General features: G+C 41.7%; 1 protein-coding gene across 5 annotated transcripts in view; it reads left to right on the top strand.

Annotated features, from left to right (window-relative positions):
• Nucleotides 1-25,298, top strand: part of LOC139621305 (ADAMTS-like protein 1) — a 102,465-nt gene that overhangs the window by 12,032 nt on the left and 65,135 nt on the right. For 4 of the 5 annotated variants that reach the window (XM_071477659.1, XM_071477654.1, XM_071477656.1 and 1 more), the window contains one exon: nt 24,162-24,278. In XM_071477659.1, coding sequence (XP_071333760.1) covers nt 24,162-24,278 — 117 coding nt within the window. Of the gene's footprint in view, nt 1-21,084; nt 21,405-24,161; nt 24,279-25,298 lie in introns of those variants that run through there. The other variant, XM_071477657.1, reaches the window with a different exon arrangement.

Below are 25,298 nucleotides of genomic sequence, written 5' to 3'. Positions count from 1 at the left end.
TGAGGACTAATATCTTGATCTTATCATCCTGCAAGCATTATTAAAACAGAAAAAATACAGTCAGACTCTGGTGAACTTGGTTTATGGTGCACTGACCTGAGTCTCAAACACATTTCCTGCGCATCTCTTAACCTTAATAAACATAAGCATTTCTTGTATTTCTGCCACTTAAAATGAAAAACGGGTGCTTAGTCTAGTTAGACATGTAATAAATGATTCTGAAAATGTTGAGCATATTTGATTGCCTTTTATTACAGACTCAAATGCTTGCCTCCCTTAGTGTTTTACTGTAGCTGCTACAGACTGTACAGTGCAGACTGCAGAGAGAAGACAAGTGGGCAAGTGTGTCCAGAATAGATGACATAAAACCTCCATAACATAAACTGGACAATGTAACCGCAAAAATGCGTAAAAACGAGCAACTTATTTTTCCCATAGCACACAGCATGATAATCAGAAGTCCGCTCAGCGACAGTTGGTCGATCAATCAGCCCAACATTTTGTCTGGGCACATTATAGCTCCACCTAAATGTAACTGGCAACAGATTGTTTTACATAACAGGCTTGGAATTTATTGCGTGTGCCCAAAGCTAACAAAATGCCAGCCTCTCACCTCAGATTGAATGATGCTTACTCGCCCGGTGTTAATATTACAATATGTGGTTGTAATTGCAGTGGCTTAATCTATGCTGACAACAAATATTTTTGCAGGGGAATATTTTCCTTAAAACCAGACTGAGCTTGCAGACCGCTAATTTACACAGCAGATGTGGAATTGGGCAATGCTAACAAAACATTTAGATTTACAGATCACAATGATACTGAAAGACGGCTACACAAGTGTTGCAGTATCGCACAGTGGAGCTTTACCTTAAACTGCAGAAGTGTAAGACCTTTTTATGAATCAAAGCAGGCATATGTCTGAAGTCATTGTTTGCATGCAGCAGCAGCTGTTAAGTAACCGGAGCTGCAGCGTGCAGGTGTGTCAGGCAGACACACCGCCTTGAGGTGCAGCAGAGGATGTAGGTTCATGTTCAACAATGTGTGCCAAAACTGTCTTGCTTGTCTCAAGCATTTTTTTTTTTTTTTTTAAATCTGTGCAACCATGTGTGTCTGTAACGCAACCTTAGGTGTTTCTTGCTCCAACATGCCATTATCTTTTGGGTAGTTCTGAAAGTAAATATGCAAGTGTGAGCTTACATGTATCATGTTTGATTTACGTCTCCCCTTGTTTGTGCTTATTAAAGCCCGGCAAGCAGCGTAGAGATATATTCACACTATAAATTTCCTCTTGTTAGTCTTTGTGCACTCAGAGCGGTTTAGGCTGAGCTCCACGGTGTGGCTTTGCATGCCCACTGACTGACTCACTTTGCTCCTGCTGAGCCCTGCTCCTTGGTCAGGGGGGGTTCATCCACAGCCTCTCCCTTTTCCTGGCTCTAACCTACTTCAGCTCCCAGGCATCCTGCTCCTCACGGGTCAAACTCTGAAAGAGAGAGAGAGAGAGAGAGAGAGAGAGGGAGACAGATGGCCGGTGCATGCACTGGGTTGTGTCTTCCTCTGCAGTGCTGTGCAGAGTGAAGGTGTGTAGCAAGGCCACTAAGGGCGAGATGATTTGATGATTTCCTCCACCACACAGAGAGAAAAAGACAGAGGAATAGAAATATGGTAGTATTTGCCCAGAGCTAAGCACATTCCCATGTCAAGTACATTTTTTATTACAAAGGGGGTGGGTAAATTTCTGTAGGCATTCATGTCTATTTTACACCTGGCCCTCAATCTAGTCTGTGTATTTGTGTGCAATAATTTCTGTCCACTTCAACAAACTTAACACCCTAATTTTATAATGGTATCTGATTGCAGCCGTACCCCCTACATGCATTGAACTAATTATTGACAAAGTTTCCAACTGTTGAGATAAATTTGGAAAGACATTTCCCTGCTTTTAATATGATGATCCAGGGCAAAGGATGGATTGTTTTTCTTTCCGCTGTACTAATCCAGGTTGTTGCAGAGGCTTGGCCAGTTAGTTCCCAGATTTAACAGTGCAAGTGAACCCACTAATCACATACACACATGCACGGCACAGCAAAACTTCCATGTAGGTAGGACCTTGTGCCTGCCAATCATTGTCTGACATGTCAAAGGCTGTATCGGTCAGACTCTTGCATCCAGCTGTGCAAGTCAAGGGCTTTTACCGTCCATAAGAAGCCAGCTTGGCTCCTGGACCTTCAGTGAACTTGCATGCCCCAGTTATCTTGGATGACGCAAGTGAATCAGGGCAGATCCACCACTTGTGTCTCATTAATATCAGGCACACCCAGCTGTTGTCATAATGCTGCTGTGTGCACGGCCCTATGTGCTTCCATCCTTCCCTGTTTCATCACACACTTGCACAGTCATCTGCACAGTCGCAGTAGTTATCTTTTCTGTCCCTCTCTGGTAGCCTTACAGTTGTTGTATTCGGGATTCAGAGAAGACCAAAGTAGTTTTTATGTTGGTACCAAAGATAAGGAAACAAAAATGCTAATAAAACAACCAAAACAATTTAAAAAACTTACAGACAATGTCAAACACACGGTATTAAATCACATGCAGTAGTTGATGAGAAGTAAACTGGCTGTGCATAAAGTATATATTTAGCAGCACACGCATTACAGTGCAGTCCTGAAATAATAACAGGTTTCCCAGAGTAATAATAGTTTAAGAATTCAGAAACCAGAACCAGAAAATATCACAGTTTGTGGTTCCAAACTCACTACACACTTTATTAGTCTTTTTTTCTTCAGATGGAAAACATTTTATTACTCTCAAATTTATTGAGCTCCTGATCCAAGAGAATGTGACCACTGAATACGAGTTTAAAATGAGTTTTCTCACCATAAATGGTCTATTAACATTTCAGTTGTTGAAAGAAATGGACAAGAGTAGAGAGAGATGTGAACGTTTTGAAAGCAAAATAACCTGCAAAGTCATTTTGAGAATGTAGGCTACAAAAAGCTCACGTCAAGATTTGTAAAGTCTGGGTTTCCCTCCAAGCGTCTCCCATGAATGCTGTGGTTGTTCGGCCACAGAGACCACATAAAACCAAGCACAGATGCTAAAGAGGCATTTTGTATTTCCTCTGTCATACAACACACCATAAATTCTGGATAGTAGGAAAGTGTCATATCGTACCTTTGTTTGCCATGAAATTGCCTAGCCGTTAGCTAGACTGTTCAATTATCATTATCAACTAGTTTTTGTCAGTTTTAGACAATTTAGTCCGTCAGTACAATTTGAAGCTAGTTTGAGGCTTGAACTGTAATAGCTGATAGCCTATTAACACAGCTAGCTAGATAGCTAACCTAAAGTAATGTTAGCTTTACAACCACAGCCCTTGATAATGCTACGTTAGCGTTAGCTTACCTTTATTGAAATGTTGGTGTGCTGGCCTGCATGGACCTGCATCCCAGCTGTTTTCTTACTGCGTCTCATTTAACTTTCAGTGGGACGTGGCTGCATTTAGTTTTTCTTTTCAAAGAACTGATAACATTAGCGATGTACAGTATAGCAGATACTGAAATACAACATTGTTCTCATAGAGATTGTTCTCGACATCAACTTCTGAAGGAGAGATGGGGCTGTGGGTTGTTTGAGCACACGTGCAGGTTGTGAGAAGACATGGGTGTCCATTCTGTTTGTCTTTCACATAATTCATCATAGATAATTTCTTATCTAGTTTTTGTCTAGTTTTTGTAGTGAAAAAAGTTATTTTTTTCATTATGTTTTTTGTTAAGGAAATTAAAAGTGATGCTGTTGTAGTTCAAATGCCAGTTCTGATTTGTGATAGTATCAGAAATTAATATAAGAAAAACTCCACAGGAAAACCAATGAATACATTGACCCTCCATCATCACTGTAGCGGGTGACGGTGCCGTCACTCACAGCACACCCCCAATGGCCCAGCACACGTCTTTACTTCTCTGTCCTTTCCTTGACCCATAATTCCCTTCTTCCTGCCCACCTAACTCTTAAAGATTAACAGAGTGCTCACTACCTGTCCACCTGCTAGAGGCATCACATTTACGGGCACCGGGGTAATCTCAGGGGTCCAGTTGGTTTTCTAATCCTTGGAAACAGAAATAGAGAGCCCGGCCAAGGGCAGGTTGTTCAATTTCCAAGGGGATATGTTATGGGAACTGCCATTGTTCAGCTTGGGAGGCCACCTGTATCAATATCAGAATTTACTGTGCCAGATGCAACGTATTTAGATATCGTGTTTTCTTGGCCTCACTAAGATGTTACATGATTTTACCTTGATTATTGCGAGGATTTTTTACCAAGTGAAAAGCCAAAAAAAAAAAAAAAATGCTGGCGTGTGCACTGATTTGTGGGAGTAAAGGTTTTTATAGAGGTCATGACCTTGTTCCAAAGCACACAGGGGTGTTTGGTAGCACCACCAGATTACTATAAAACTGTGCTTGAAGCTTTCATTGGCTTCATGTCCCCTCCTAACCTGAGATATACCCTCAGGATCTCTCAGTGTCACCTGGGTATCTGTAGCCAATGTGAAACCCGCAGAATGTGAAGCCATCTCTGTTACACACGCCAGCAACAATGGAGGGGCTGCTTGGACCACATTTTGAAGGTTTTGGTTGCAGAGGCAATTTTGGAGCTATCAGATTGAAACTCAAGATGCCAGAGCAAGTCAATTCTGTCAGGAATTTCTAAGAGGGTTGTGCGCCTTTTCAAAGCTACTTTCTTAATGCAAGAAAAAAAAAAAGAAAGCCTTTCATGGGCAGAGAATCACTATCACAATGGAGATGAAGATGCCACTATGAGGTTTTAGAGTCTCAAATATCTCCTGTTTAAAGAGCTATGTCTTTAACTCAGAGGTTGTCCTTAACAAAGCTACTCAGGTATGTAGGTGGCCTGAATGTCTTTTGATAAGGAGCATGGTATTATATTTCCATAAGTAGATGAGTTGTTATGTTGAGGTGTAACACTATTCCATTAATTTTAGAGGCTGTTATCTCTTCTGACACTGAGCACTGTCCAAAACTTAATGGACCCTCTGATTTTCAGTTTTTAGGGTCTGGTAGCTACATCTCCATGATGCACATTCATTCTGTACTTTATTAACCTGAGATTCCCTTCCACTTCTGACTGCATGTATGCAACACACTGTACACTAACTGATTTATGTGATACATTGCTGTCTTTGTCTTTGTGTGTGTGTGTGTTCGCACTGTAAGTCGAGCATGATATATCTCTCCAAAACCGTATTCCTGCAGGATGGAGGCTGTAAAGTGTGCAGATGCAGTGCAGACTCATGACAAACCTGTTCCTCCCGACAATAAACCTCGATTCAGTGCCTCAGCTTGTGGAGATTTTAGCGCTGCTGAGAAACAGCTTCCAACCGCTTGGCTGTTCTTAGGTTTCATGCCACCAGGGGTTTGCTCTTCACGCCGAAAAAATAACATTTCTTACACAAACCGAAGCCATGGCCAGCAAGTTTTAAGAGACAGATCCCTCATCTCGTTGGGTGAAACTTACCTGCTTTGCCAGCTGACCTGTCAAGTTTGTCCTATTGAGAGTGGAACTGTAGTCGCTCTTTGGGGAAGGCATCAGTTCCGCAATACTATCACAGCAGTTTCTGTCTGCACTGACAGTTCAAAAGAAATGCTTTTAATATATTTAATAGCAATATAAAGTAGTGCATGCACAAGATGAGTAAATTATACGCAGTCTTCATTTCAGCAAGCTCTATTCTCATGCTGTCTTCCATCAAGCATTGCTGCCTAATGGATGATGCTCACACAGCTCAGGATGAAAACCAAAAACTGTCCTTTTACTTATCATTCTAGTGGCAGCACAGCACAAGAGCCAGGCCAGCCTGTCCAAGAGTTGGGATGAGAGAAAATAAAACTGTCTTCCCATAGCTGGTGTTTTGTCAGTGGACTCCTGTGTGAGCCTTGTGCGTCCTGTTCTTGCATGTTTCTGAAAAGGGAACGACAGGGTGAGGGAGGCGTCCAGTGATTCTTCAGTGGGCTTGTACTGTAGCTGTGCCCGGCAGTGCCAAACCCTGCTCCCTGCTGAGATGACCCTGGGCACATGCTCCAGCTGTGCAAACATAGCCACATTGCTGAGCAGACACTCACGTCCAGGCTGAGCCAAATCCAATTATTTGCCTTGCCTTGAGCCTCCTTTTTCGTTTCATTTCAGTAGCACATATTCAGCCACCTTCCTCAGTACATATGAGCTGCGCCGCCAGGCTGAACAAGACTGACAAATGCACCTACTGTGGCTTCCTTCTCTTCTATATTTCTCTCGTGTGGACATTCCCCCGGTTGTCAGCACAATTTCTCAGCCTTTTGCTCATTTTTCTTCCCGTAACTCTGCTGTGACAGTAGGTATCCATTTTGTTTGAAGGAGAACCACCAAAGTCAACAGGGAGGGGATGCGAGCCGCTGGATCGTCGGCCAGTTGAGACAGCCGCCGTGCAAAAAATGTTTTCGTCAGGATGGTCCAGCCCATATGAACATAAGCATCCAGCCAGTTATGTTACACCCAGTGACCTTAGGTGCTTCAGGTCATCCTACCCCTTGAAGGGTAATTCCACTTTATTGTGAATTTTATGTTCATCGCCTTGGCCACGATCTCTATTGGTAATGGTGTTCACCAAGTTAACTGACATTAAACAGGTGTTTTTCTGCTCGAATGTAAGCCGCTAACATTAGCATGTCCCATTATCTAGCTCACTACCTACTATAGTCATGTAACCCAGAATCACTCCCAAAGCCAAAAAGCTTAGATTAAAAGAAAAAAAAAAAAAAAAAAGCTGCAGAAATTAGATATCTGACCTCTGTGTTGCTTGTCCAATTATGTCAGCTAAGCATGCAACTGTGTTGGAATGACATGAGTCTGATTTACACTTCATTTTCATACTAGGATTAACTAGCTCCACACTGTCCATGTCTTCTGTCATCTGATGCAGATGTTACCTTTTGCCTGTGACGTGTTGCTTTAGCCCCAGCCTTTTGGCATAATATTGTATGTAGCCATGAAGTGCAATATTAAGACCCTTTTAAAGGCTTCTTTTTCAAAACGAGTCATCAGGAAAGTCAGCCGGAGACAGCTTTATCAACGTTGGTTTAATTGGCTAGCTAGCAATAGCGAACAAAATCGTTTTGACTAGCTCAGCTCAGCTAGACTGCTAGTTGAAGGTGAAGAAATTAGAAGCCTGCCCTCTGGTAAGAATTTAAGGTGGTAAACTGCTACCATTATCACTGTAAACTACACAAACTAACCCCTATACTAGCCATAATTATTTAGGAAAACAAAAGCTAACACTAAAGTTATCCAATCTCCTCACACACACCAGCTTTATCGTGAAACAAGATTTTACCAACATCTTAGGTGCTCACAAAGTGTTACAGTGTGTTATATAAAGTCGTCTTGAAAAGCTTTTGGCTTGTAATTGGTAATTTTCCAACTTGCAACCCCTGATCACTGCACTATATGATCAGTCTGATGCAGCACAGCCCTGCACTCTAAATGGCTCACAAGCTGAACTCAGACACTTGGAAGCTGCAACCCCACTCAACTGATAAAGTCATTAAATAGATCAATGGTGTGCAGTTATGTCTCACAATGTGCAGCTGATGTTCATTTGATCTGTTCACCAGTGTCTGCGGACAAAAGGCTGGTTCCTCCCTCTGTCTAGGAGAACAAAGGCAGTCAGCTTTGCTATCAGCTTGACAAGCAGAGAGGCCGATCAGGCCGCAATGAGCTGACATCTTAATGGCTGCAACCTTGATTCCCAGTCCAACTTTCTCTCTTTCTGTTGTGTTAAATGTTGAGTGGAGAATATTACCACAAGTATCTGATTGCAGCTGCAAAGGCACGTACAAAAAAACATATATTTTGTTAAATAGTGAACATGCTCAATGTATCTGGTACTAGATGGCAACACATTTTGCATGCTGTAATTATCAGTCCATGTAAAAATCTCCCTGCAGTAATTTTACATTCAAGGCCAAGTACTTAGAATTTGTCAAACACACAGGCTAAGTTGTGTACACAGAGGAACAGCACTTACTTCAAGAATGCTGAGTAAATCTCCCCACATATTTGGAAACTGTCACTCTGTGCGCACCACTGTTGGAACAAGTTAAGTGTTATCATAACTGACAATAGTTTGTTTGGGAAAGAATTTCTTCAATAGTTTTGGGTGAGATCAGTACAGTAACACCCTGACGACTGAATCTTTCCATTTCCGATGAACCGGCATGACCTTGCTTTATATATAAACTGACCGTAGTAGGCAGCAGGAGAAGCTACTTTTGGCTCTGCTGTTGCTTTGGAGCTAAATGATTTTCCTGAGATAACGGAGTGCATGTCGGCTGCGTCCACGGGGAGCCCTAATGCAAAAACAAACACATGATAGACTGCCTCTCAATGCTGCCGGGCCTATATGCGAATGACCTGACAAGCTTTAAATACAAAAACAGAAGTTCCTGGAGTTTTCACATATGAGTACATGCATGTTGAAAAACAGAGGGAAATGTGACAGAATTATAAGACTGCAACACAAACACCACAACAAAGCTGAAATCCCCTCTAGGAATATTACTATAGTAAGGAAGTCAATCAGTCAGTCTTACACTGTTTACATGGGCAGGCACATATACCGAGGCACATACAGTACATAAAGTTAGACAAACAGAGGCCCCTCTGGTGGACTCATACGTGGTGTCAAATAAATCTCCCATGGCGTGTTTAAGAGTTCAAATGGCGCCTCCAATCTGTCTCTTTAATACAAAGGGAATGTGGAGGACGAAATGTGCCAGCCCACCCCTTCATCCACCCCCACCCCCACCCCCCTTTTCAAACGCCACTTTGGCTGCATCCCAGATGTCAGGGACGTCATTCATCGAACCCAAACTCCCCCTCGCCAGCAATTACACAAGTATGACAGGGATGTTTGAATAATTTTTCTTGATGTGCTGTCATTGTCGCATGTCTCTGCAATCATCCTCCATTATCAGCATTAAGACACTGGTTTTCCAAATTATCTGTCATTTTTGATTCCAATAAGATTCTTGATAGCAGATTGACCTTTCCTGAGAGATTTTTTCCTCCTGCTTTAGTTGTTGTCTGTCAGTCTTCTGGGATAATTGCATCCTTTGGAATCTCAGCATATTGACGAGACAATGGATGAACAACATTAAGTTGTCACATCATGCTGCCAATGTCGCCGTTGACTGATTGGGAATACGTTATTGACCGACCTTTTGTGTGTGTGTCTCAGAAACAGTCCCCCAGGGTGAGTGTCATATTTAGAGGACCCTAGACAAATCACTGGGTTTCCCCGGCTCATCTGTCAGAGCGATGATGATGTTGTGGTTTGTTTGGCTGCAGGAGAATGTCGAGTCAAGTGGAGATGTCTGAGTGCGTCTGCCAGATGGAGACTTGGGCCCTTCTAAAAGTGAATCAAGTTGTTGTCAACATTTGTTCTGGTACAGTAGGACAATCAGACTGTTAGCAGAAACAAAGCGTTTTCTTGGCCAAATTTGGTTGTATTCACCAAAAGCTTCCCTTAATGCTTAATAATTAAACATAATAGACATAGTGTTAACATTGATGATAGTGAAATTGCTCTATCATGGATATCTAAGAATCTATTACAAATTAATAATAAAACATTTAAAATGCTCTTTTAAAAATACCAGGTCTTGCCAGTGTAACGAGATGGAGATTGATATTCAAGTTTAAAAGTTTTCAATTTCATTTTTTGTGTTCTCTTTGTTTTTTTTTTTGATCCTAGTTGTCAACATAGGAGTTAGGTCAGAGACAAACTAGAACTGGTTTTAAGCTGTTTTGCCTAGAATCGAAATGCAGTATTTTAGAGAATATGATATTATCAAAAATGTTCAGGATTCCTTCTACTTAGTTAGAGAGAAGGATAAAGGAGCTGATAAAATCCTGTTCTGGGGCTTTGCAAGATGCACACAGGCATCTGTCAAAACCTATGAATAGGATTACGTAGATTTGCATTTATCTCTGCCAGTCTTCTTATACCTGGGGCCAGACGCATTAAACTCCGTCACTGTCACTCTGACTAAAACTCTGTATGCACAAAGATAGAAATATGCATTCTTTCCCACCAATTTTAAAGCTGGATGTCGGCCTGGGTCTGTTTCATAAATCTCACTCACTGTGAAACAGGATGCCTGATTTCCACTCCCGCAAATGATTGGGTATAGATATCTGACATATCAATAATTCTACCAGAGCAGCTGTTATTATGTGTGACTGTGCGGTTGTAGCATGAATTCATAACGTAGACCTGTAAACCATTGTAGGAGATGATATCTCAATCATCATCATTAAACATCAGAAAGACAATTAATGATTTAGTTTATAGTGTAGATAGTTAAACATCTTACAAAATACCTCACAATAAACAATTATATAAAAAGAACATAAAATGCAATCAAATCATCTTGACAGCACATTCTGTTTTAATAAATACCAGATTATGTGTGGGAAGGTTCAGGCGTATTGTATGTATGCGTCACTCAAACACCTAACCCCATGTCTTTGTTTGGATGCATTTCTTTTAGATTCTTAACGTAATATAGTGGCTTACTGCTCTGATTGAGACACATTTAAGTACAGATGCTCCTGAAATATGAGCTGAACTCCATCGAAGATATCTAAGATGAATTTTCAATGTGCATGGCACAACAAAAATGAGGTTGGGAAACACCTAATGTAATAATAAAACAAACTTAATTATAGGTTTAGCAGCCTAAATGTCATGGCCACATTTCATTCTCTAAGAAAATCCCTCCAAGCTATAAATGACACTTTTCAAAGTTCCATAACTTATGGAACTTTGGGTTCCATAATTTATCATCACGTTTGAAAATTCAATCTGCTGCACTCATTTTAATCAGTGAATAGGACACACACACACACACGCACACACAGAGCTACATCTCCAGAGTGGTGAAGGACGTCGCCGCTAACATGCACGCTCTGCAAAGGGAAAGCAATTGAATGTAAGTGTAGGTCTAAGTAACAGGCTGAAAACTTAGCTCACTGGTGAACATCCAAAATTCTTTCCACTTGGTGCCCACTCTGCAGCTGGCTCCCACTGTTGCAGAACACAACTGAAGAATGGAGCGTGGATTATGGAGTGGACTGCTGGATAGTAAAAGATGCCACGCTACAGGCAGGGCAGCATTTCATTATTTGCCTCGCTGTCAGCCAGATGAGATCAGGTCTCGAGAATGCCACAGAATATGGAAATTAAGAGTGTTCAATGGTCAGGCAGCTCCGCAAATGAGGGGCTTAATTTGGAAGCAGGAATGCAACAGTGATTCGTCAGTAACCGCAGACGGCGCTCTGGAGAGGGGCAAGGTTTTCATGGCGCATGTTGATGTCGGCGAAAACAGTTTAGGAAACTCGGCAGAACAAATTGGTTGGCCTTTGCTGCAGTATGAGAACGGGATCCTCACAGATTGCAGTTTCTCTCTTGCTCTCACGCACTAGTAAACAGGTCATTCACAGAACCTTTACTGAACACCAGTGAGGTCTAATTTGTTTGGCCTTTAGGCTAACAGCTTGCCAGGTTTGTTCTTTATCTAGCGCTTACTGCATTGGTCTTCCGGGAGGTCTGGCATGGACGGCCTACATGCATTTCGTGTTTGGGTCACTGCCACTGTCAATTCTGCAGAGACTTACAACAGGATGTTATATTGAGTAAATGGATGAAAAGGAGAAAGTGTCCAGCTCTCAGAGTGCTACTTGATTTTTGGCCCCTGAAAAACGGCCAAAAACAACCTTTCACCAAAATGCTGATTGTGCTGCACCACGGCTCAATGTTCAGATACATTTTCTGACACATTTGACAGATTGAAATCCAATTTTGTGAGATTTATTTTATATTTCACATACTGTACAATCTAAAACTTGTAAAATGAAATGTACAAAAATAAATAAACAGGACTCTTCAAAGATATCTTCATATGAGATAGGATTTATGTTTATTTTTTGGAAGACTGGCACTGTTAGATGGTAAATCTGAGCTCCCAGGTCAGTATGAACTTATTCATCAAAAGAACTTGCAGAGTGATTTCAGACTTGTACTCCTACTCTCTTCTTGATGAGATATTGGTTCCAGTGCACAAAGTGCAGTTTGGCTCAGAAACATCATGCTGATCCTAATTAACTGGACTTTAATATGTATGTTATAATAATGTCATGGCTACAACGTAAAAATCAACATTTTAAAAAATGTTAGCAGAAACAAACGGAAAAAAGAATCATATTATTAGTGAGAAGCTGAAGACTAAACCCTGAAGAGAAAGTTAAAAGCAAATTTCTGGGGCGCCACTCGAAAACCCTTATAAACTGTTATCATCAATCATCCAGTGACAGTCACCTTTATGTGTGAAATTACCCTGGTGTTTTGAATCAGGCGTGCAGGAGCACACATGTACTCAACAGTGAACCCGTTGGCCCGCTATGTGTGGAACTTTGTGTTGTAATTGTGCCACCCAGCTGCCAATCCCATGAATTGATATGATGAGGGAGGACAGATGTTTGTATTTGTGTGTGTGTGTGTGTGTTTGAGAGAACCATAACTAAGCGGTGGATTTCAATTCACAGTGTCAGTCATAACCACACACACACACAAAGACACAACTACACCATTAATCTTTTGTAGCTGCTTTTGTCGGGGCGGGCGGCCTTGTGTTCACACACTCACCAACACACAGAGCTGCATTTCTGATAGAACTCAGCGGTCAGGGTTACTTAACACCACTGCACAAGAGCCGCAGATATGCCAATGAATCGATCAGACTAATGAAAAGCTGTGAGGAGAGAGCTGTCACGCAGCTGCTGCAGACTCCTGTCTGTCCATGTCTGATGGTTGGACCGCTGCCAGTGTTGTGTTAATGTGATAGTATGCAGCGTTCACTCTCACTATGCAGGATAGCTTTCATTGTGCATGGTCTGGATTATGAACTGATTGCAGGTTTCATATTTGATTACACACAGTACTGATCTGCATTCATGCTTTCCACAGTACAAGCAACATTTTCACATTCATTTAACTTTAATAATAAAAAAATTGGTTAAAGAGGATTAAAGAAAAAAAAAAACCCTCTCCTCTTGTTTCCTTTCATCGTGTCGGTTATATTTTGTGTGCATGATAACTTAGACAGGTGTGAGTTTCCCTGAGTAAATGTAAGAGACCTAAAAATGCAGCTCCATTTATCACACAAAATGTAATATTAAAAGTGTGTCTAATTCAATCTTGTTGCACCAGTGTAGTGAATTGGCCACGAATAGGATATCCTATTTAATGTGATGCTGAGCCATTTATATTTCTCAAATCTCCGCAGATAAGGTTGTACTTGTGTCCCTGCCCAACTTGTTTCTAAAGACCATCTGTCCCTGCCCCCTCATTGTAATTATAAACATTTAGAAGCCCCTCTTGGTGGGAAAGTAAATGATGGATTTGGTCGGTCTTCTTTTTAGCCTCAGGTCAGTAAGCCAGAGAAGGAGAAGATGGATGATTACGGGAAAACTAGCTCCAGTCTCATCATCCCATGAAAACGTGATTTGGTCATGATTGTCCACCCTCGCTTGCTTGAATTTCACACTCTTACATAACCTTCCCTCCTGCGTTACATGCTGGAATCAGCTATAACAAAGGCCCAAGGCCATCCATCATGGGCCGAGGCAGCAGTCAGGAAAACAAGTGACTTTTTTGTCTTTAAGTGGGTGTGATGGAAGATGCAAACTGGGTGGATGTCCTAAAGCAGAGCTATTATGTCAAGACTGAATCCAGCTGAGGTCTCTCAGCTGCCTCTTTTTCTTTCACTCATTGGATGGAGAGCTTGGCACAACAAAGTGGGACCACAGGGGGATAGCGAAAAGAATTTGATGATTCAGGAACCAAACGCATGTGAGCACTTTTCAGTTCTTTTATTTAATTGTAATGAACTCTTGTATTTTACATGTACATGTGTGCATTTACATCATATTTCTGGCTTTCTGCTTTGAAGCGATGAACATTATTAACAGCTTTAGTTCAACGTTCAAGTCCTGCAGTCCTACATTGCTTCTGTGCATGGTACAGAATGGTGAATGAAGACCTGGCATGTATCAGCAGATGACATGACATGTGTCCGGATGTGGTCTTCCCTCTTGTGCTCTGTCACTCTGCCCTCACTGGCATCACCGTGGGAACCAATGAGGATCTGTCAGTGTTTCCTGCAGCTGGTATATACTGTAATACCCAAAGGGTCAGGAGGGTCACTCCCCACTCAGACTCTTGTTGTTGCACTTTGCTGTATCTTTCAGCAGGCCTGCTTTAACTTTGTTTTGATACAAGAAACGCAACAGCAGTTAGTCATCTGTCTGGCTATCCATTATTTTCTGGTGCTTATCCAGGTTTAGGTTGAGGTGGCAGCAGGTTAAGCCGCTCTGAGAATCACAATGTGGTAGAGGGGTTTAAGTGTGATGGTGACTTTGGAAACCATGTCATCAGGGGCAAAAGTCCCTGATACTGTTCCCAGGGGAAGGGTCAGACTAAGAGTGATCCGTACAACCCAGATGGACACTTTATTTTTTGGGGGCATTTTACACTTATTAGGAAAAACAGTGTCGAGAGACAGGAAGTGGTCACCTGCTCAGAGCATATGCACTCATGTTTGATGTGCCCTACCTATTTGGCAGTTGGGACTCCCACTGTTGGACGCTTTTTTTCACTTTGGATCAGGGAAACTGGGGCCAGACCTGGGAGGGGAACTCACAGCAAGCATCTGGTGGCTGGGCACAAGCCCAAATGATAACATGAGGCCGCCACCTTGTGGGCCCACCACCTGCAGAGGGAGGATTCAGATAGGAAATAGGGACAGAACTCCACAACAAGCTGATCATCACACACACATTTGTCATATTATGGCTTTATTTTATTGATATTGCTGACGTGTGAGCAAACGGCTGTCTCGTGTAGCTGCAAAAGGTTTGATAAGAGCTCTGAGACTGAACCAAAGGTGTTTGGTGTTGGGCTCAAAAACCAAAACCATGAGCTGAAAGCAATTTAACAATTAATTCAATAGTTTCTGTCTGTCTAATGTGTACACTGTCAGCCAAGCATTAGCCTTTAAATTGCTCACGTTCCTCTAAGTAGCTTGAATATTTTATTTGGTGCTATCCAATTCCCAAGGAGGCCCGCGGCCACTAAACCAGAATGACATTTTCTACACAGCTGCTTTGTTTGTGTGCTTTCATTCACGGCTTCAAATGGGACCAAAGGGGATCTTCGTCGTCATCCCACCGACTTTCCATTCAACTACCACTGAAGGACAATCATCAGTATACTGGTTGTGGAATATGTATTGTATTAAGAAAAAACATCTTGATTTTGTGGTCTAACAGTATGTTCCGGCGCTGGCATGGTCACAGAGCTCCATGCTGTTCACTGAGCTGTCAGAACTCTTTTGAGGGCCTCATTAAAAACCTCCACATTAAATATAATAGCAGTCGTTACCTGAGTGGAAAGAACCACATGACGTCTGTTGCAGAGATTAATGTTAGTGGTGAAGCTATTTTTGCATTGAGACGTCTCCCTGCCGGCTAATGGGATACAACGGTGCAGTGGATTTCATACCTCCATCTGTCTGGACTGTAAGACGGGAGAAGTTTGCATCGGGCTGTCCCACCACTAAAGAAGAAACTCCATAATGAGCCCGCGTGACCTCACACATGGTCAGCAGGTGGACTAACCTGTCTACTTAGCAGAAAATATGCTACCTGCTAATGCGGCACACTCAGACTGGTCAAGCGCTCAAGTTGCAGTCAGCCTGTGGTCAGCTCAGGAGCGAGGAACTGTGATTTATTGTAAGGGCACAGCCGGTGTGAGCATTACAGGATTTGGTCTCTGTTTGTATTGCAGGCTGATATTTTGCGGTTAGAAGCGATTCTCGCAAAAACCAGTGAATAGTTGAAGGAAAATGGATGGTGACAACTATGGTATAAAATGATCAATGACGACTTCTTCAGATGAGTTATCCTGTTGCCTTATACAGAGAAAGCATGGGACACAGTTAGTGGACGTTAAAAAAACTCTAAAAATAACTACTGGGGGACTGTGTGTCATTTTCTGTTTTGCTCCTTCGATTTAACTGAGGGTAAAGACACACAATGAAGCAGAGCTGCTCAACTAAACCAGGGTGCAAATAAAACAATATAAAACACATTTAAAGGAATACTTAAACATTTCTTGCCCATAGTGGGACAAGAAGACTGATACTCTCATGTCTGTACATTAAGCTGTAACCTGGAAGCGATTTTAGCTTAGTGTAGCATAAAGACCACAAAACCACAAACCCTTTTATGTTACTGTGTGTGCACAGATCAAACAAATGAAATTGTGAGCTTTTGAGGTGCAGGTAGATGTACTTCTGAACTTTGGGGTGAACTGGACCAGCTGCTTCCCTGTGTTTCAAGTCTCTATGCTACTTAAAGGTAGGCTAACTGCCTCCTGGCTCTAGCTCTACACTTCCTCATCTAACTTTCTGCAAGAAAGATGAAGCATATTTCCCAAAAAGCCAAATCATTCTAATAATCCCACCATTCATGGATGCATAAAATATATTTATTAAATATTCTGTACCAACAGCCATATTACATATTTACAAAGTCCACTTTATGTTGTAAACTTCATGTTTCATGTCCTTGTTCAGTGCTGTTGTAACCAGCAGTCACAGTTTTAATGACAGGCAGTAACAGTTAAGTCTGTGAGGCGTCGATGTCTTGCTGACTGCTTTCTGTCAGATGAAGAACACCTAAAGGGAGATAAAAACAGGGGAACATAAACACTCAGAACCAATACATCTAGTTGTCTAGTTTGTGTTTCTGTATTTTGCTGAGTGATGTTATATTACAGGCTGAAGTCCAGCCATGAGTCAGAGTGCTGGGTGAGTAAACCGGAAGGTTTGGTAGGTCGCTCAGGCACCTTTGCTTACGTCTGAGGTGTGACTTGCTTGCGTCTTTAAGAGGCCTTTACAAGCCCAGCACTGACGATAATGGTGATGTGTGATTTTGTTGTTTTTCTTTGATGGAAAAGTAATGGACCTTTGCATCACATCCTGCATCATAAACACCTCCCCTACTTGTCAGTAACTTTTAAGATTTGCAAAAGGGGAATTTTTGAAAGCCTTTCTCGTTTTGTTTTTTTTAAATATTCAGCATTACATTAAAATTACTTGACTTTTTCCCCCACATAAATGTCTCTTTGTTCTATAATGTCACTAAACATTAAAGTACCAGAAGAGCATATTAAAAAGTTAAACTAGAACATTTTGAAATTGGACAATGACAATGACAAAACTTTCTACTAAATTATTTTACACTTTGAATTTTTCTTTCTCTTTCACAATAATGGAAAACAATGAATGAATGAATTGCAGCTCTCACCTCTTTGTTTGCATTTGCTAACATGAAGATCACCGGGCAAATACATTCTCCATGTGCTGCAAGTGGCCCCCAAGTTCCTGGCAGGTGTCAAGTTTATCTCCATGGCCAGTCCATTGAGTTTTTTTGCCTTTTATCATCCTCCTGATGTGCAGACTACTCCTCAAACGCCATCTCTGGAGGGTACCAGTCTTTGGAGCTCCTCTTCCTCACTCTTGAATATTTTTGGACTTCTTCACCATGTCTGCACCTGCACGGGACAGATGGGAGGCTGTGATGTTCAGGTGAAATGGTCGATTCCACTGCCATGGCTTTTAACGAACAGAAGTAAACCCCTCACATCCAAACGTGCTCCTGCTTGTGTCTGCTGTTTAAACAGGGCTGTGCAGCCTGTCATACAATGTCTGGAGTGAAGTGAAGAAACTGTTGCTGCAAGCCAAGCACTCAGCGGTCAAAGTCTTGTGTTTATTGAGTATACTGACGCTTTCAGCGCTCTTATCCTCTCTGTCTCAAGTTTATAAGACACCTGTAAGTGCTTTGGCCCAATAGAATCACATCATCCCTCTGACGTCTGTTCTTTTGTCAGTGATAACCATATTTGAGCTTCATGAACCAAACACTTCAACATGTGGTTGCAACTATTGTCCTCATAAAAGTTTTATTAGAAATGATTTTCTTTCTTCTCCTTGTATAATCCATGTAAACCAGTTATGGTTAAATGGGTGACCTTATTTGACATATGCAAGACGCAGAATCGGAGTGACTAGCAGCAGTTTGGAGCACCTGACTGCACAATATGTACCAGTAAACAGAGGAAAGAACACAAAAAGCTGACAATTCATGGCAAATGTGTTGAACTATTACAGAGGCACACTTCACCACTCTGAAATCATGGCCTCACCGAGAAGCAAAAAAGACAGAAGATGCCAAGCATTCTGAAGTATGGTATTTGTTTCAGGGTTTTCAGCAGTTTCCTTCTGCAGCCCAGAGACATGCAGGCTAAGTAAACTGGCAACTCTTAATTGCCCGTAGGTGTGAAAGTGAGTGTGACTGACTGTTTGTTTACATATGTTAGCTCTGTGATAGAGAACCTGCCCAGGGTCTACCCTGCCTCTCACCCGGTGTGAACAGACATGGGCTCCAGCCCTATTGTGACCCTACACAAGACAACTGTTATAGATTACAGATGGAGTGATGAATGTAAATGTTTTATTTTTAGCATTATGTTAGGTTTAATTTTGTTGGGGTTTTTTTTTTTTTTACAGCACAGCAAGCTGTAAACACAACACTGGCTTATTATGCTACACATTATGCTAACGCATTAGCAAGCAGTTGCCTATTTCAACATCCAGCAGGTTTGTGGCAACACTAGCAGTCATTTTGGATCTATCTACCTGACAAATCTACAGTGCATTCAGAAATTATTCAGAGCCCTTTATTTATTTATTTATTTTTCACATTTTGTTATGTAACAGCGTCATGCTGCAATCATTTAAATCGATATTTCCTTCATCAATCTACACTCAATACCCCATAATGACAAAGCGAAAACAGAATTTTAGAAATTTTTGCAAAATTATTAAAAACATTGACATAAATATTCAGATGCTATGACACTGAAAATGAGCTCAGCTGCCTCCCATTTCTCTTGATCATCTTTGAGATGTGACCACACCTTGGTGGGAGTCCACCTGTGGTAAATTCAGTTTTTCCCCACGTGATGCTAGCACCCTAAGATTAACCATCAGCTGAACCTTTCTGTTGCATCTTTTAACTGATCTGCATTATGTTCTGCACCAGTATCCTGTTTCAAAAGGAAATACATCAAATTAAACACATTTCATGCTGTTGCACGCGGACCTTAAAAGGCTGTGTCAAAGAGGTGCTCATGCATCATTTGGAAGGTGCCACGCTTCATTATGAGACATTAAAACATGGGAGTAACAGAGCGTAAAACACAAAGGGATGTGAAAACAGCGCCAGCAAAAATATTTCACCTATCAAAGATAGACATTTTTCTTTCCCCTGAGGCTTCTTATCCCCTGAGCTATTCAAGATGAGAAGTGGTGGGAGCTGAAGAGGGCAGCGATGGGGACGAGTTGAGCTCCTTGCCACTCGTCTCTTCATGCTCACAGGACAGACTGCTCTTGGGAGACAGAGATCAGTAAATCAAGTTGAGAGAAATCTGGCAGAGAAAGTACATCTTCAAAGGCTGTCTGAGGAAGTACATTAAGGTAACTAAATAATCCATCAGGAATCAGAGAATGTGATGAAAGTGGTGTTTCAGTTTTATTTAGTTTCCCAGAGAGCTTAGTCATGAACTGTTGCTTTGCAGGTATCCTGTGTGAATGCCTAAAGTGAAAATTGTAACCAGGAGTGTTTCCTCCTTTTTTTTTAACCTGAAGGGTGTCTTATTGCCTGACGTGAGCCAAGACCCTGTCATGACTTTTACCTTTATCAGTCCCAAATATCCTGAAGTGGCTGTGACCTTTTTAATGAGCAAATATTAAACTAAGCGCATCATAATCCCATGAATTCTTCATGGTGAGGGGAAAAATCCACTAACGGATCAATGTGTGGGGGCCAGTGACGGATATCTCCAAATTTCCTTGGATGAGAAAAAGAGCGCCCTTATTCCTAGCTTGTGAAAGAGGAGCGGAGCAGGAGAGGAAAAGAAGGCCACAATGTTTCCTCCTTTAAAATGTGTTAAGTGAAAGCTCACATAAATCCCCTTGAAAGTGGATTAGCAAAAATATCTTTTCCTCTTAGGTTTCATTCAGACAGGAGCCAGTCTTGAAAAAGGGGTGTCCTTATCTAAACATTGGATGGAATCTTATTAATCAAAGACAGCAGTGCGCAAAACATAAGTCTGGGTTTTGGCCTAGTGTAGCATGGTAAAAGTCACTCACTTTTCACAGTTTCCACCCAAACAGTGGAAGCTGGCACCACGTTATAGGAAAGCTCAATTATGATATCAGGTTGGATGTTATTACTGTTGATTATTCGCTTTTGAAGACCCGACTTGCCCCTGAGTTCACTTCCTCTCCTCTTCCCTGGCTGAGACGTGCTCTTTGAAATCTAACCCGCCTTGGAGGTTAATGAATCGCCAGCCTAGTTCCCTGTTTTACTTTCACCCTTGTCCTTTGTCATATTGACACACACTCACACACACACACACACACACACACACACATACACGCTCACTAACATTGGATTTAAGTCTCACATGTATAGTTTTGGAGATTGGGATGCCTGTTGGAGTTGGTTCTTTCAATCACTGGGACCCCCACAAACCAGGAGTGTGTGTTTTCTTAACCCCTGTCATGTTCATTTCAAATTAGCTCAAACATTGTCTGAGTGAGTGCATGCTTGTATAAAATCTAACACACTCATTGGATCCGATGGAGGAAAAAGACTCCATGTTAAAGGGGGGCTCCCACCTCTAACCTATAATTCACAGGGATCCAAATAAAAACCATGTTTTTTAAAAGTTAGGTTTGGATCATGTAGATACATGATCCACTTTTTTTGTATATGTATATCTGCTTTGTTCACTGTCAAATGTATTTTTTTTTCTTACAATATCCACTCTTTGCAGCTAAACCACGATTACTGTTACATGGTTATGTTTAGGCAATTCAAAGCACTTTATTAAGCCTACATTTATTACATTCTTTGCCCACTTGGGGCCGGCGCAACAAACTATAAACACGATAAGGCCTTATTATCACCTTATTAAGTTGTTCTGGCTACCGTGAGCAAACAGCCTTTTATTTTGCTCTCCACCAACTTCTGAGGGTAAAGCTCCATGTTTACTAGGTAGTTGCTAACCTTGTTTGCTATTTTGTGCTAAGCAGTTAGCACACAGCTTTTTTACTGAATACAGCTGCCTGCTGCATCTGGAAACAAGGGCCATGAGAGTGGTAAGAGTAAACAAAAACATTAAAGTTGTGGGAAATGAAGCTAAATAATCTAACTTAATTTAACAGGATAATAGTATACAGCTGCATGTGCTAACGTTAGCATGTACACAGTAACAAAAATGTTTAGGTAGTTTAACTTGTTAGCATATTAATATCTCCAAATTAGCACTCAATGAAAGATTTCAAGTACATGGAGGTTCTGCATTAAAGGTGAGTTTATTTCTAAAATCATAGGATTCATCCTCTGGGGACACTGAATGTCTGTACTAAGGCAGTAAGTCTGGACTAAAGTGGTCAACCGAGCTAAAGCCACACTGCTAATGGATGCTAATGCTAATGACAATGGCTTTAAAGTTAGGGAAACATCATGGTGGTGGTTAAATACTGGAACAGTGAACGCTGTCTTACCACCATCTTTACGCTTAATTGTAAGTGTTTGGTTTCCTAAATGTCACAACATATGGGAAGTAGGACATAAATTCTCCTGTGCTTTACCTCCTCCCTACAATTTTGTTTGCTCTACAGTAATTTCACATTTCCTGTACCGTGAAAAACATGTTGCCAGTGAATTAAATCTTTCCTTACATGATAGCATAACCCAGTACTTAGGCTGTCTTTGGAAATATCGAGTCCTCTCCTAGTTCCTAATGGTTTAGTCCAGTAGGGGTGTGCAGGATGCTTGACACTGGCACTGAGAAGCCAGTTTGCTTTCTTAGGGAAACAAGTTTGATAGATCCCGCTTTTAAGACTCCAGCAAGGGAGAGTTTAGCTGTCACGAACCATTAGCCTGTAGCTCAGTCTGGTTCCAGCATATTCCACGTCTCAAAGGAGGATGGATGCAGACTCCAAAATGACAAGGAAATGGTTGCCAGATTTGTCCGGTGTTAAGACACTAAATGTGTGTGAGAAAATAATTTCTGAGGACGGGGGGGGGAAATATCTCTTGAGAAAGACATGGTCGGCGTGTTCATCTCAACTGGGCCTCTATTTAGCCTTGAGCAAGGACATCTGGTCACTTAAGTGGTTTTCAGTACATCCTAGCTGACACACACACACATCAGCGAAGCTTCTCTTAATGTTCATATGCTTGACTTATGTTTGCTTTACCCCTGGCTTGTGGTTTTGCAACATTTTCATTTTCAGCATCGGTGGCAGAGAAGACATGCTTCAGTGCAACACTGTCAGCAGAGATATCATGTTGTATTCAGACATCCAATATTAGGCTGTATTTTGATAAAACATAAAACTCTCTCATATCAGTTATTTGGTTTCCCATACTAAATGCATTAAAGTGTCTGGGGTATATAGTAAGGAGGTCTTTAAAATGTTGAGACAATCTGAGAAACAATTTGTATTAAATTTCCCATTGTGTATTTTACCAGTTTCTCACAGGTATAAAAAGAGTTTTCATACTTATTCACCTCATTCCTGAATGACCCTCGTCCCCCAAACACAGTCACATTTCAGGTAGCTAATTATAAGTGGTCCAATGTAAAATTTGTATCTTTTATTCATCTTCAGAAACAAATAAATCAAAATGTAACATGTGGCCCAACAGCTGCAACATCTGCAGATCCATACCCAACAAAAATGTTCCTGTACATTATGATCGTGGTCATCCGAGGAGGCTTTGCCCACATTTTACTGCAGTGACTTATGTGTTGTTACAGATGCCTCCACAGCATAAGTGACTGCGGCTAAGCAGTGCTGAGTGTGGGGCTTTAGACCAGATTTGATTTGTCTTATTTAAGAGTCCACTCTGTGGGTCTTTCCCACAAAAAGGTGGTGTAAGTTTTGCTGCAGTTGCTTAGCAGCACTTTTATTTTTTTTGCCTCCCCACAACTAAAGATCTGCAACCCCCTACATTGTGAAGAACCTCAAGTACCTCAGACCCACATCCCCTGCTCTGCTTTGCGCTGCCTTGGCACAGGCCCAGGAGGCAGGCAGTTGACCTGGGTCGTTACAGGGTGTTTATGACCCACGGAGAGCAGCTGAGGGCCCCTGCTCTGTGAATTTGTGCATCCTCGAGAATGCGGGCCCTGCTGTGCTGCTAATGGGCCCTATCCAAGATGCCCCTCACCCCCTATCCATCTCCCTGAAGAGGTGGGTTAGTACGTCTTCTGATATCAGATCTCTTGTGCTCTGAATTCCTCCAGAGCCTGCAATGATTCCCCTCATCAGGATGGATTTGCAGTTAAGAGTACAAACCAAAAGGAAATAAAAAAAACAATCTGTTTAGGAAATAATTGCAAACAGAAATAGTAAAAACAGTTTTACTACACTTTACTTACATTTCCCACCATCACTATTGCTACAGAGTGGAGTGGCGAAATGAGCATGGTCTGGTGGAAACAGTATGGTATGAATAACAAAGCGTGTGTTGCATCACTGGGCTCTGATATAGTGTATCTGGTTCCTTTTGTCTTTTTAATGTAACCTTACACTGAAGAATCCCCACTTCACTTCACATGTAATCAAGCAGTGTCCCACTTCAACCTTGTGAAATTCTTCCTACCTCTTGTGACTTAAATACCGCTTTTAAGCCACAGATTTCAAACCTGACTCTGTGCTCATGGTTTCTCCATGTTCACATGAAAAATTACAAAGGTAGTTGTGCGAGGAATGAAAAAACAGAGCACTTGAGAGAGTTCTGCATACTTTCACACCTCCAAACCTCTTGTGAGTCACTGTGTGAAGTGGTGATTGAGGGACTGTCTGGACTTACAGGACGCTTGTGACTGTATCTTCATTTTTCAGGTTGCAGTATGGGCCAGCGATGGGGATGCAGTGTTTATCAGAGAATTCACTCTGATTCGACGAGACCACCTCCCCGAAGAGCCTCTCCATGACAGCAGCCAGAAACCAGAAGACCCGGTGAGTGCCTGATCAGAAAACACTGCACTTACTGTACTAACACAGTGGTGAATTCCCCCAGTCTGTGTTTTAATATCAAACATAAACCCCCTTTCCAACTTTCTCTCTTTTATAACTTACATAAAAATAAATTGCAATGTCAGATAAAACTAAATCAGCCAATAAATCTACTGCAGTGTCTTTACATAACCACACCACACCAGAGGAGTGAAAAATCAGCCATATTACACCTTAGTAATGAATGCAAGTGAATGATGATTGTGGGACATTGGGAGTGGAGGTGTAATCTGACTGGGCTGACGTAGCTTGATGTGAAACAGGGCAGCACATGCAAACACACGGACACTTAACACTCATGGTAACGCACACACGCACATGTTGCACGTTCCAGGGTGGGGTGGGTTTTTTTGCATCACATTACTCCCACTCTGTCATCGCCTTTGATGAGACATGAGTGCTGGACGTAGCAGTTTCTTTAAGCCGATCTCTCACCCAGATATTTTATCTCAATGGGTGGGAGGGAGGGTGGGTTGAGCTGCGTTTGTCGCAGAAATGCTTGCCTGTCTCATCATTCCTGTGTGATGAGTTTGGTCGCGGCTCAGTTTTCAAGGAATCCGTTCAAATTGATCAAAGGTTTTTGAACAGAATTACATCATCGCGAGCTTGAGGTGAATTTTAATGTTGCACTTTTTCTATTTGCTGTGCATTTGAACTGACTGTACTGTGGTTCATATGCACTGACCCGCATACTGTATATGACCTTTCACAAGCTTTCACGCTTGAGTAAATCATCCTTTGACCTTCACACCCTCTGAACGCTGATCAAATACTGTGACATTTCCTTTGAAACAACAGATCTGCTTGAACTCGACATCAGATTTTAAAGTAGGATCAAAGGGGCTAATGCAAACATTCACATGCAGAGGATAGCCTTTCAGATCAGTGATGGTGGGCAGAGGTCATTTTCAGTTTTAGGAGGGGATCAGAGATCATTCTGGACACTCCTTTCAGAGAAATATT

Source organism: Trachinotus anak, unplaced genomic scaffold, assembly GCF_046630095.1.
Source record: "Trachinotus anak isolate AG129_WGS33_773 ecotype Australia unplaced genomic scaffold, CSIRO_AGI_Tana_v1 ptg000005l, whole genome shotgun sequence".
Lineage (NCBI taxonomy): Eukaryota > Metazoa > Chordata > Actinopteri > Carangiformes > Carangidae > Trachinotus > Trachinotus anak.
Note: the sequence above shows the minus strand (reverse complement) of the source record. Positions and strands in the feature narration are given on the sequence as shown.